At 44.5% G+C, this 14275-nt stretch overlaps 1 protein-coding gene across 7 annotated transcripts in view; it reads right to left on the reverse strand.

The window, feature by feature from the left end:
- Window positions 1-1345: 1345 nt before the first annotated feature.
- Window positions 1346-14275, reverse strand: part of HDHD2 (haloacid dehalogenase like hydrolase domain containing 2) — a 287707-nt gene continuing 274777 nt past the window's right edge. For all 7 annotated transcript variants that reach the window (XM_069218983.1, XM_069218904.1, XM_069218980.1 and 4 more), the window contains one exon: window positions 1346-1957. In XM_069218983.1, the coding sequence (XP_069075084.1) occupies window positions 1854-1957 (104 nt within the window). In that variant the 3' untranslated portion in view covers window positions 1346-1853. The remainder of the gene's footprint in view (window positions 1958-14275) is intronic.

Raw genomic sequence — 14275 nt, forward strand, 5'->3', positions numbered from 1 at the left:
TATTACTATCTAAAAGAGATAATGTGAATTTTATGTTGTAACTCAAGACATGTTTCTCAATTAATAATAAAATCCAAATTAAGACCACAAATTTAATAGGGATGTGCTGCTGAAAACCTAAGTGGTATGCTTGGCGCTAAGCATTCCTTACACCATAGATATAGAGGTATAGCACAGCTGGTCATTTACATTTGAATAGAAGTGCCTCTATTAGACAAATGGCCCCAAAACACACAAGATTAGAATATCAGACATTAGTCAGCAAGCTTTCAGTCTGCATGTCTTTACTCTTTGGACTTTACTGCCTTGTATATTTTTATATGTATAACCACACACATATATTAATTAAAGTGATTGTTACTACTCTGTAGTTATAGTTAGGAGCTAGTTACCACAGAAAACAGATTTTTGGTTTGCTAGTAAAACTGGCGTTGTTTGACGAATCTTCACCAAACTTTGCAAAAACAAGTTCATCCACCTCGGTCCTTCATGGAATGTTTCGGGGTGATCCATCAAGTGGGGCCAAGAAAAAGCGGGGTCCCAAAATGTTTACCCCACTCCCATTCATTTTGTCCATAGGGAAATTGAATGGTGAGAGCAAGAAAATGACTGAATGGAATTACACCAAATTTGGCAGACGGCTAGATCTTGGTCCACAAAGTGCACTTTTTGTGATTTAGTGTAAATCCTTTCAGAAGTTTCTGAGAAATTAAGGTTCAAAAACGTTGAATATCTGGACGGCTGGGTACGTGAGAGGACTGATGCGAGGGTAAACTCTAAAATAGCCCTTAACCCATTTACGTCTATTCACCGTTAAACCCTAAAATTACATATACCCCCTTACTTCTACATATCCCTTAACTTTGAAAGCTTCCAAACTCCTCTTTACCTCAGCGCACCTCTAAACCCTAAAACCATCCATACCACTTTCACCTCTACTGACAAACCCTAAAATTACCCTTACCCCCTTTACTTCTCTTTACCCTCTTAAACTTAAACAAACTTACCTGTGGAGTAAAGGCTATTTGGCCAAAAACTGCAGAGTAAAGGCTACATACCCAAGATAGTCTTATGTAATCAGTAATGTTATGTATGTATTATCACAACTTGATAATATAGGTATGTATAGCTAGATTTTGCATAAAATATACAAACCAATGAGAACACTGCATCCTTTAAACTTCCTTGTCTGCTAGAGGTGGCATTCTGAAGGAGAGCCTCAGGACACGTGAGGCGTCCAGTTGAGTTATTAGCTTTCAAAACACTGTGCTTGAACAGGGTCTAGTGTGATATACTGATATACTGGAATACAAATCCTCTGTTTTAAAATTATGAGATTTTACTATGCTTTCACATATGTTGTGATATTTATTTGGTTGGATCGAACGTTTTTGAAAGTTCTCTTGAACAATTGCTGATTCTATCAACCATAATTTGAATGGATTTTGCATGCAAAGATAGCACATTATAAATAACAATACCACACTAAAAGAAAATAAATTCAACCTGATCTCCATTCTGGGAAACAACATCAGTGGAAGACTTCAGCTGATAACATACTCGGTAATAAATTAGTAAGCTTTTCTAAGTTGGTATGTTCCATGTTGCCAGTATGCACCAAGTGGTAAACCTTCAATTAACAGCCTCAAAGTTTTTGTATGCAGAACACAATATATAAATGCATTAGTCAGTCACAGCATTGACGGAGAAGAAGGCAGAAAATTATTTAAGCAAAATGTCCCTTTCTAGAATGGGCTGATCTATTTCTATTGGTGTAGGTGTGTGAGATCCACATAGGTGGCACAATTGTAAGACAAGTCCAGGTTTCTCATGTTTTAATTATGGTCCCCTTTTTACTGCAGCTGTTCTAGTATATGGTCCACAGCCTTTGGGAAACTGTCACATACTAAATAGGGAGCTGGATCAATTTTATCTTCATCACCCTCTCGATATTTCCCTGCAACAAAAGCGAGGAAAACCATTAGCTACATATTGAAATACACAAGTTCTGTAAAATAGAATGTGCAACCAAAATAATTTAGATGGATATTAACGGAGTGAAAAAACAAAAAAATCAACATTGAATCTTCAGGACACATGGATTTTAAGTCTGGACCAGAGGAGAGGATTACGCTTCATATTTTCTCACTTTTCATTAAGCAGCAGCCATTAAACAAGCAATTGCCCAACCACAAAAAAATCAATTTTATGGCAAGACCGGAGGTTCCTATTATGCTTCTCAGTCTTGCTTTATTACAATGAGCAGCAGTCACGAAACAACTACAATTCCCATGAGGCAAAGGGAACCAGAGCCAATGGGAAGCAAAAATGTATTGGAGTAAGAACCAATGAGAACAGAGGACTTATATAAACACTATGCTTGACTGCGACCAGCCCTCTTTCTTGCTGCTCGCAGTCAAGGATAAGTGTTCATTTTTCTCTTTATATCGCTTATTTTTAAATATTGTGATTCCCTGTTTACTGTGTTTTCCTTATGCAAAGTAATTTCTTTATTGTCTTTGTTAACGTGCCCGTTTCATTTTGTCGCTGCTTCAACACATTTCAATCCACCGGCGCCCCTCCGACGCCTCTTCTCACAGCACGCGAGTGCTCGTGCAGCTTTTCCTCACTTGTTTTGTTTCTAACGACCGTTGCCGGTTCGTTGTCGATGCGCGAGTTCTTCTCTCAGCTTGCAGCTTCGACAACGGCCTCAGAGACGAGCCTCTCTGCTCCTAACCAGTTTTGACTGCTGCTCCTCCTCCGATTCATCCGGACGACGTTTTCTCCGCCTATTTTTGTCCTGGTAACGCTCCGTTGGACATGTTTTCTCCTTTCTCTTCGAGCCAGCATTTTTCTTAACCCTTTCCTCACTGAACTGCTTTTTCTTACTCAAAATGAATAACGATAATTTCCCACAACTCTCTAACAATCAGGATGATACATTCAGTCAAGATTTTGGGAATCTTATTAATGAGGCAGTAGCAAAGGCCATTTCAGTTTCTATGGGCAAAATGACCAGAAACCTGGAGTCTTCTGTAAAAAAATATGGTCTCAAAATCCTTATTGGCCCCTTCTGCGGGGGAAAGCAGAAAACGTAAAACTAAGGATTTAACTGCCCAGAAAGCCCAATTTGATGTCACCCCTGATGGCGCTGCACTGACTGGTGAAGTCTCTTCACCCCAGATTGAGGACGAGTCTCCTCCCAGGCCTCCTTCAAAGGAGGGGAAATTAAGCACCTCACATCAAAAATGTTCTGCCAAAACCAAACATATTTCCAGCGCGCCAAAGAAAATCGTAATATCCCACATTTCAGACACCGATGAGGATATAAGTGACATGGATGACCTGGACGACGATCCAGATATGTGGGGATCCTTCTCCCAGTCCTCCCCTCCCCCCCAAAAAACAAAATTTGACAGTTACAGTCCTTTCGCAGCCAAATTAATCCTAGATTCAGAGGGCAATCCCATGTTTGATCCATCCCTCCTTCACCATCCCAACTCTACTGATTAGCTTCCCTCCTCCCACGTAGGTGATTGTAAAGCTTCCCGTTTGAGACTACCACTAGATAAGTCGACTAGAGCGAAATTGAGATCTGAATGCCCCAGACCATCGCTTTCCTCCAACATTACATCCACTCCCTCTATTGATCAACCCCTCCTTACTTTCTTTTCGAAGTTTGGCAAAGACCCCCGTAAGGGAGTAGACAAGGCCTGGTCGAACTGCCATGACAAACTCTTGGACTTGGTGGGGCCGTTGGCCCGTATTTTCGATATGGCAGAAACAGCTAAAATGGACAATTCTGACATTGACCCTTCTGAGCTCTCATTATGGATCCAGAGAGCTTTCTACCTCTTAGGCAACGCAAACACATGAGAGAAGGAAAGGCCGTTTGCTAAAACTTGATCCAAAATTAGCTAACCTAGCCTCTATTGACCCAGGCATTAAAGCAGACAGACTCCTTTTTGGTGAGTCGTTCATCAAAGACTTGGGAATATTTGTTTCTACATTTGCCTCAATAGATAAGGCTCAACAATCCATCAAGAAGGTATTTAATCAGCGGGTTTTTGCAAAGGCCGGTACAGGCAGGAGCCACTTTACCAGCCGTTCCTTTCGATCTCAAGGATCCAGAGGCTCCTTCAAATCCGCCTACGAACCACCAGCATACAAACCCCAGTTCTACCCCCAGCATGGCAGAGGCTATCACGGCCGTGGACAACGCAGTACCAGACATAACTTCCAACAAGGTAAGCCACAATTCTGGCCTTCCTCCTATAGGAGGTCGTCTTCGCCTGTTTGCATCAAAATGGCACACAATCTCAAACGATCATGGGTTCACAACACAATTCAAGGCTATTCAATAGAACGTTACTCAATCCCTCACCTAAAGTCCCCTCCCCCGCCACTTCTTTTTTCTCTAGAGATGTCCTCTCTTATCTCGCAAGAGATTCAGTCTCTTCTTTCCAAACCAGCCATACAAGTTGCCCGTCCGGACCCTTCAGGCTTTCTAAGCACTCTCTTCTTAGTCCAGAAAAAGAACAAGAAGTTAAGACCGGTTATCAATCTCAGAGATTTTTATTGCTTTGTCGTGTACAGACATTTCAAGATGGAAACTATCGTCCACCTTCAAGATATTCTCCTTCCTTACGACTATATGGTTCGTCTAGATCTTCAGGACGCGTACCTATCTGTCCCGATCCACGTGAACCACAGGAAGTATCTTCAATTTCAGTGGAAGAACCAAACCTACCAATTTTCGTCCCTTCCATTCGGCCTTTCATCAGCACCTTGGTGCTTCACAAAAATAATGAAGCCAGTGACAGCCCACCTCAGATCCTTGGGCATCAGATTACTATTCTATCTCAACGACATCCTTCTAATGCATCAGAACCGCTCCTCCCTTCAATCCCATCTCCAGCCCACATGCTCCCTTCTCTCTCATTTAGGTTTCCTGATCAACAAAGAAAAATCCATCACAACCCCTTCCCAGAAAATAGAGTTCCTGGGGTTCATAATCGATTCCTCTTCCGCTACGCTATATCTCCCTCAACAAAAAGTAAAATCCATCAAATCAGAAATTCTGAAGGTCCTACAGAGTTCCCAGATTTCTCTCAGATCCCTAGCCAGAATCGTAGGCCTTCTCGCTTCTTCAATTCAGGTCATTTTTCCCGGTCCTCTCCACTACCGGGCTCTTCAAAGACTAAACATCTGTCATCTCCGAAGAGGGCTTTCATACTCGGAGACAATTTCTTTGGACCAGGAGTCCAGTTCAGGGCTTCAATGGTGGATAGACCATTTAGATGCCTGGAACAGCAAAACTATATTTGCATCAGCCCCAGATCTTGTGTTAGAATCAGATGCAAGCCTGACGGGCTGGGGTGCCCGCTGTGGCTCAATCTCGACTGGAGGTTCCTGGTCTTTAGAGGAGTCCAAATTGCATATCAATTATTTAGAGATGCTTGCGGGCTCCTTTGCAATCAAAAGCCTCGCAAAAAACAGAGTTCAAAGTACCATCCTCCTCCGTATGGACAATGTCTCGGCTGTCCGCTACATAAACCATTTAGGGGGCACCAGATCAAAACCTCTAGCAGACCTAGCAAAAAGCCTTTGCGAATATTGTCTCCACAACAAAATCTCTCTCTCCGCAGAATACCTACCAGGTTCCTTCAACGAGATTGCGGATTACCATTCTCGCTTCCTAAAAGACTCCAGCGATTGGAAACTCCATCCCTCGGTTTTCCAATCTCTTCTTCACAAATGGGGCTCCTTCAAGATAGATCTGTTTGCCTCTCGTCTCAACACACAGCTTCCACTGTTCTTCAGTTGGCGTCCGGATCCTTCAGCTCTAGCCTCTGACGCCTTTCTCCAGGATTGGTCTTCTTCGCTCAATTACACGTTTCTTCCATTCATAATGATTACCAGAGTACTCGCCGAAGTCAGATGCCAGAAAGCAACGCTAGTAATTGTTGCCCCTTTTTGGCAAACCCAAGTGTGGTTCCCTCCCCTCCTCAAACTCACAATGGACTTTCCGGTCCTTCTCCCGACCTTTCCGTCCCTTCTGCGGAATTCCCTAGGTTATCCACATCCCCTTATCCTCAACACTCTCACACTTTCAGCCTGGAAGGTATCGGGTCTTCCCAATCTTCCATTCCTATTTTGGCAGAAGCTTCAGACTTCATTAATAAAGCCTGGGCCCCCGGCACCAGGAAAGCCTACTGTTCCGCCTGGTCTCTTTGGACAAGCTGGTGTGTGGCAATGAGACCTCGATCCCTTGTCAGCCGATATAATTGATATAATTAACTTCCTGGCTGCCCAAGCTAGCGCAGGTAAGTCTTACAGAACAATCAAGTTGTATAGATCAGCTATTTCCCTACAGCACGCCTACAGCAACGGAAAGCCTATCGGAGAACATCCTCTACTCTGTTGTCTACTCAAGGGAGTAAAGTTTTCTTTCCCTCCTTTACCCAAGTATTCAAAACTTTGGGATGTTAATGTTGTTTTAAACCTGTTTCTTTCCTGGCAGGATAATGCCGATTTGTCCTTAAAAATGCTTTCCGCTAAACTTACCATGTTACTCTGTCTGGTTTCTATTAAACGAGTATCGGATGTGAAAGCTTTAGATATTTCATCTCGGCAATTCTCCCCTACAGGTGTTGTATTCTCCATCAATAGACGCACCAAAACTAATATACGCTCAGTGCTTTAAACTTATTTCCCCAATCAGCCTAAATTATGTGTAGGTCAATGCCTTAAAGTGTATGAAGATCGTACAGCCAATCTCAGAACGTCCTCATGTTCCCAGCTCCTTATTTCTTTTTGCAAACCTCACAAGCCAGTTTCCTCAGCTACCCTAGCAAGATGGGTTTGTTGGGTCATGTCCCTACCGGGTATCGACACCTCAGTTTTCGGTGCTCACTCCTCCAGATGTGCTATTGCTTCCAAAGCCTTTTGGGTGGGTTCCAGACTAGAGGACATTCTGAGATCGGCTGATTGGTCTAATGACAATGTCTTTAGAACTTTCTATTGTAAACCAGTTCATACAGCAACTTCTGTTATTATTAACATGCTTTAAACAAGCATAATAGGAGCCTCTGGTCTTGCCATAAAATGTAGATTTTCCTAGTATTTTATGACGGAAAGTCTTAATTTTATTAAAGACACGGAGGCGAGTATTATCCCTCCTCACAGTCTCTCTAACATTTGTTTATTCTCGACTATTTTTCCCTCCCCACAGTATCGTCTAATCAACCACAGAACTCAACCTGAACGCCAAGCAATATCATCAGCAACTTCATCTTCGTCCTTCCATCCTACTCGTTGTCAACTTCATCCTCATTCTGCGCCTTGGATCTCCCAACGCTTCCAGTACTGGATGGACTTTTTTCAAGAACTCTGTTCTTTAGTATTGTCAGTTTCTATTGTTTTCGCAATTTTTCCTCTGTTTACTCACACTGACTAGCCTTCTTGCAGCAAGAAATAGGGCTGGTCGCAGTCAAGCATAGTGTTTATATTAAGTCCTCTGTTCTCATTGGTTCTTACTCGATACGTTTTTGCTTCCCATTGGCTCTGGTTCCCTTTGCCTCATGGGAGTTGTAGTTGTTCCTTGACTGCTGCTCATTGTAATAAAGCAAGACTGAGAAGCATAATACTCGCCTCCGTGTCTTTAATAAAATAAAGACTTTCTGTCATAAAATAAAAAGTCGAGACAGCTACACTAATCAACGATCAGCGCGTTCCTCAAGAATTCGTGGAGCCACCCGTCCTTCGTCTTTCTTCATTGCTCCAGCAGCAAGAGATAAGTGCCCATTTCATTTCCCTTTTTCGATTGTTCTGCATTGGTGTAATTTCACTAATTTGTGGTTTTCTGTTGGTTTGTTCATTGCCCACGGCCACAGGAACGGTTTTCGCTCCTTCGCTGCTGCCTTGTTCTGTCCATTTGCTCCCGGCTCTGATCGCGAGGCGGTCTTCCGACCACCAGAGGGCTCCGCGCATTCCTGGAATTCCACATTTGGTGCATCATACCCCCAGCTGCCAGCGTGCCAGTTTCGAGTGTGAGTGAAACTGATCACAAGCGTCAGGCCGGGCCGCAAAGTTTATGGGGAAGGTTTGCCGCACTCCTCCATTAACACGTGGAGGGAGCTGTCTATTTACTTGAAGTGCAAATTTGTGTTTCCAATCAGAGTCTGCCTGGAGCCTGACACCCATAAGGGGAAGGTACTCACCCAGTGGGCAAAAGTTCAAAAGAAAGGGACGTGGCCCAGGTGATTTGCAACGTTTGACGTTGTCTCTGCTTCCCTATTAATAATCAGGGAGTTTGACTTACGTCCTAAATACCACATACTGCTGCCCCTGGCACCACATACGCTTCTGGGTTACACTCCAGCCCTAAATGCCCTCTTCCGTTTACAAATGTGCAAATTTTATCTGGCCTACCTACCTTTTCCTGGGTGGAATATGGCTGATCATCAAGAATTTGGGGAACCTTCAGGGAAATCCTGGAGGAGGATCAAATCACCTACCTCTTCACAGATGAGAATTTCTGCCACATCATGGACGCTTCCATTTTTAAAATGGTGACGCAACTGGTTGCCCTCTGGAAAGAAAAGTGAATCAGATGGCATCCCAGTGCTCACAACCCCTCGATTTAAGGGAAGACCAACCTGGGCCCTCAGGCCTTCTACCTCCAGGGCAACCCTCTCAGGTCCCAGAGCCTTAATGGAAGTGCGCAAGGGAAAACAGCATTGATCTAGAGGCGTTTGCCCGCCTAAAAAAGGTGTTTATGGACTCCCAGCCCTCCACCCACTTACCCTATGCCGAGTCCCCCAAAAGGTCTCTCCCCTCCCCACCCTGACCCCCTAGATGGGGACAACTCTCCTCAAACTTTGATGGCGACAACGAGCCCACAAGACCCTGGCGCTTATCGGTCACTGCTGACCCTCCACAGGAAATGGCCAAGGCAGAGGCTACACCTCCTAATGACACTGATATGCTGGACCCTGAGGATCTAATCAATCCATGCTTGGCGGAATGGGCCCCAGCTCCTAAAGTGGCATCCCATGTGGCAGGGCACCTACACAAGCCCCTAGATAAAGAAGAAAGTAACTGCCTTTAGGTGGAGAGCCTGCGTCACCCTCTCTTGAAGGCAAGGTGGTGCTCACTCCCAAGACTGATGCCTGGATGGCCACATTCCTGGCTAAATTTGCGAAAGATTCCAAGAAAGGGATTGATCAGTCCTGGCTCTCCTGCCAGGACAAGCTACTGGACGTAGTAGGTCCCATAGTGAAGATCCTAGACATGGCGGAGGATGCCAAATCCACTGGGTCCCTGATCTCCACTGAGACGCTGTTGGGCTGGGCCCAACGTGCCATCATTTTTCTGTGCATCGCTAACTGCGCGATTTCTACCAAAAGCCACAGGTATCTGCTAATAAAAGTGGATCCAAAGTTAAGGGAATTGGCAACCTGTGAGGCAGGCCCAGTAGCGCAGGGAGACCCCTTTATCCGCAAACTGGGGACGTTGGAAAACACGTTTACCTCTTTGGATAAGGCCCAGACATCAAATCAAGAAAATGTTCATGCCCCGTATTTTTGCATATGCCGGTTGTGGAAGGGGGAGTTCGACTGGCTGCCCACCCTAGAACGCCTCCAGAGGGTCTGACATCAGACAGGAAACAGTGGTAGCACACATCCCACTTTGGCACCTTCTAGCCCACACAACACTACCCCAGGCAATGTGGCTCCTGAAGTATCTGCAGGGGCAACAACTCCTTCAGTTCCCCCCAAGGTGAGTGTGCTTCCATGTCTGGGGTGTCGCCTGGGAGGCAGGTTGGCGCAATTCTCTCACAACTGGCAAAAACTTATGTCAGATGCCTGGAGACAGTGAAGAGGTTCCACATAGAGTTTTACGGCTCTGCGTCTCAAACCCAGAGACCGCAGCCTTTAGTTTTCTCCCCTGCCCAGTTGAAATTAGTGGATGCAGAAGTCTCCCAACTTTTAGACAAATGGCGGTGGTCCAGTATCAACTACACCCTTCAGGATTCCTCAGCAATCTCTTCCTAGTGGAGAAGAGGGACGGGGGGCAACGCCCCATTATCAAATTGAGGGAATTCAATGAGTGGATTGTCTTCCATCCCTTTAAGATGGAGGGTATCCATCTTCTGCGAGATCTCTTGCAGTTAAACGACTGACTGGTGTGTCTCGACCTGAAGGACGCTTATCTTACCATCCCTATCTTTCCACCACATCATCGTTTCCTTCAATTTCAGTGGCGACCCCAGATATTCCAGTTTGCCTCCATCCCCTTCGGCCCGTTAGTGTTTCACCAAGCTCTTAAAGCTGGTGATGGAGTGCCTCAGGGCCCGAGGTTTCAGACATATCATCTACCTGGATGACCTCATTCTAATGGACCAGTTTCCTCAATGTCTATCTGCTCAGCTTTGATCGGCCATTCATTTATTGTAATGTCTCGACTTTATCATCAACGAGGTGAAATCGTCTATGATTCCCTCACAATCTCTACAATTCCTGGGTACCGTGGTGGATTCAGTCAAGGCCACCTTGAGTCTTCCTTCTCTGAAGCTTTCCAAGATTCACCACAAACTCAGGCAGATTCTGGTCAAAGAAACAATCTCCCTGTGCCAGCTCATCCGCATTGTGGGACTTCTTTCCTCCTCTATACAGCCAATTTTCCTGGGCCCCCTTCATTACAGGGCCTTTCAGCAGCTAAAGATATCTCACTTGCAAGAGGCCTCACTTATTCCCAATCCATCTCCCTTTCAGTGGAGGCCAGAAAGAAGCTGCAATAGTAGATCTCCCACATGGAGGCCTGGAATGGGCGCTCCATCTTCGGTTCTCAACCTGATCTGGTGATAGAATCCAATGCCAGAGATTCTGGCTGGGGAACCCGCTGCAGGGAATCCACCACAGGTTGAGAATGGTCTTCCGAAGAGCAATCTCTCCATATCAACTGCCTGGAGTTAATGGCGAGGTCCTTCGCAGTAAAGTGCTGGACAAAGGATAGGTCACAATGCTGCATCCTCTTGAAGATGGACAACGTGGTGGCAGTCCACTACATCAATCACCTTAGGGGCACCCTCTCGAAATCACTGTCTGATATGTTGAGAACTTTCTGGGCCTATTGCCTCGACAACCAGATATCAGTGTCAGTGGAACATATACTAGGAAGGTCCAATCAGGTGGCAGACTGGCACGACCCAAGTCTTTGGAAACTTCATAAACAGGTTTTTGGAGGTAATCCAGGACAGATGGAGCTCTTTCTCCACAGACCTCTTTGCCTCCCAGCTGGACCATCAGATGGACAGGTACTACAGCTGAAGGCCGGATCCCGGAAAGGCAGCAATGGATACATCCGTCCAAGACTGTTCCCAGGAACAGGGGTATGCATTTCCCCCCTTTGCCATGATCATGAGGGTGTCTGCCCACCTTCGGAGACAAGGGCGGTTCTTGTGATGGTAACACCGATTTGGAGATCTCAAGACTGGTTCCAGTTATAAAGAAACTTTCTTGGGATTTTTCAATCCATCTACCCCTTCTCCCAGATTTCCTCCTTGATCCAACAGGGAACCCTCATCCCCTCATCTCAGGGGGGGGGGTGGGTCGTCTCGGCACCTCATGATCTGGAGGATTACCGGGAAAGATGGAAAGTCTAGGGCATTTCAAGAGAGGCTGCCTCATTACTTTCCAAAGCCTAGTTGGACGGAACGATTAGATGATATTTCCGCTTGTTGGATGAGTTGCTGTTTCACAAGGCAAATTGAGCCCATGGAGGCAGAAGTTGTCCATATCCTGAATTTCCTGGCTTCTTTAGCCTCGGAGGGATTGGCCTATAGATCCATTAATACTATCCATTCCGCCATATCCGCGGGACATTTTCTGGTTGAGGGCAATCCCATAGGAGAGCACCCTTTAATCTGCAAACTTTTGAGATGCATCAGGTTTATCTCTCCCTCCTCAACCCTGTTACTCCTCCTTATGGACATCAATAAAGTTTTGCGGTTATTTCAATCTTGGCCTTCCAATAAATACTTATCCAGAAAACAGATATCTGGCAACCTTGCTGTGTCTTGTTTCCTGTTGCAGAGTATCGGACGTCAGGGCACTGGATATAACAGGTAGAATATTCACTCCAGGAGGCGTGACTTCCCACATTTATAGACGGACTAAATGTAATTCCAGGAAGATTTCTTATCCAAAGTTTCCAGATGCCCCAAAACGAAGTGTGGTCAGAGTGATAAGGGCATATGACAGAATGACGGACGAACTTCGTCCACATGGAGAATGGCAATTGCTTATTGCCCTGACAAAACCCCATAAAACTGTTTTGTCCTCTACGATTGCTAGGTGGCTTAAATGGGCCATGCGGGAGGCTGACATCGACAGTTCAGTTTTTGAAGCACATTCCGTGAGAGGAACAATGGAATCCAAAGCTCCTTCCTCTGGTGCTCGACTGGAGGATGTCCTCAATGCAGCAGAATGGTCATCAGACTCCATTTGAAAGACATTTTATTTCAAACCAGTCCAGAATATGGCTTCTTTGGTAGTGGGGCAGCTTTAAACTAGCCTACTCCTCGCCTCTGGTCCTGACATAGAATGCAAACTTTCCTATCTATTGTAATGCAAAGTTTCAATTCTATTAAGGACACGGAGGCGAGAATTAGCTTACATAGGAGACTGGGAGTCTTCCCACCCGACGTAAGAGCTGGGCATGGCTATGTTATACTTGTTTGGTAAAATGGATTTATGGTATTGATGACATTACTTGCAAATGTTTCCCTTGTTGTGGCTGTGACTAAAATTTGAATGTGTACATATCTTGATGTTTCCATTTTACGTGATGATTGAGTTGTTATCCCGGGGAGAGACCTGCTCACTTATGCATGTGCTCTGTGTTCTCTCAGGGACAGATTCCTCAAAACAGGACTGAGAATATTTCATACAGCTGAAGGTCGCAGGAAGAAAGAGGAAGGATGGATGGATGGCTGCACAGGTTCTTGAGGGACAGGCTGATCGTTGATTGGTCGAAAGGTCTTGACTTATTTCCCAGAACTTGATGGGAAATTGAGTTTTTTGTGGTCGGGCAATTGCTTGTTTAATGGCTGCTGGTTAAATAAAAGTGAGAAAAGATAAAGCCTATTTCTCGCCTCCATGTCCTTAATAGAATTGTTACGATAGCTAGGAAAGTTTACATTCTGAGCAGGTAAGAAAAGGCAGCACCTCTTTCTTGAATATTACATTTCTACATTTTAATGCTGTACAAGTAAGACTTCAAAAGTCTACCTTTTGAAATGTGCAGATCTGAGCTCCATTAATGTAGTGACATACTACTTATGGGGAATAATTTTAGAAATGTTAGGAAAAGTTGAGTATCCATTTATAAGATCCTATGACAGCAAACCTATGATTTGCAGTATACTAGTTTATCAATTTGAAAACGTTTTGATTTAACTTTAACATTGATTAGAAATGCAAATATTGCTTTTCCTGAGAAAGGATGCTACAGAGAACACAGTGCAAACAATTTGGTGGTCCCCAAAATTAAAAATGACACATATTCGGAGTTATGATAATTTCCTAATGGTGCAAACAATTAATTGATATTTTGGTTTGTTTTGTATATGCCTAAAACGACAACAGATCTTAAAGATCAATATTTTGGTATACTTTCAGGAAAACAGATCTCAGAACATAATTCGACACAGCCTTTATAAGCAATGAATTTCCTATTAAGGCACCAACAACAGAAGCCTAAGACTTGAATACTGACCAAGAGGATTTGTTCATTGATTCTTGTCCAGCGCTCTGGTCTCACCTTTCTAACTCACAACCCCTGAATGTTGGCACACCCACCAGATAAAGATATGCAAAAGTCAGTCTAGTGGCAGTCAATCTCCACAAACTGATTCAGACTCCAATCTGTGATGGAACATGGGAGCCATATGACATGGTGATGCTTTGCCAATGGCTGATCGTATACTATACAAATACTGACAGTAAGAGTATTCTGTCTGCTGCACAGCAGTACCATTCTTAGAAGGTGGCAGTGCCTAGTGTTTGACTCGGCTTACTTTTCGTAAGTTTGCCTTTACTTCAGCCATTTAAGCATAGCCGGATATCAAGTTTATGTGCATAGGAATGTCTGGTCTGCTTTGAAAAACTAGGATTGGTTCTGTGCAGTGACTTTTGTTCACGCTTCTCACAGGGCTGCATTTTCGGGAGTGGACCTCCATACACTTCCCCAAACAAACTCTCTTTCTAGG

Source organism: Pleurodeles waltl, chromosome 1_1, assembly GCF_031143425.1.
Source record: "Pleurodeles waltl isolate 20211129_DDA chromosome 1_1, aPleWal1.hap1.20221129, whole genome shotgun sequence".
Taxonomy (NCBI): Eukaryota; Metazoa; Chordata; class Amphibia; order Caudata; family Salamandridae; genus Pleurodeles; species Pleurodeles waltl.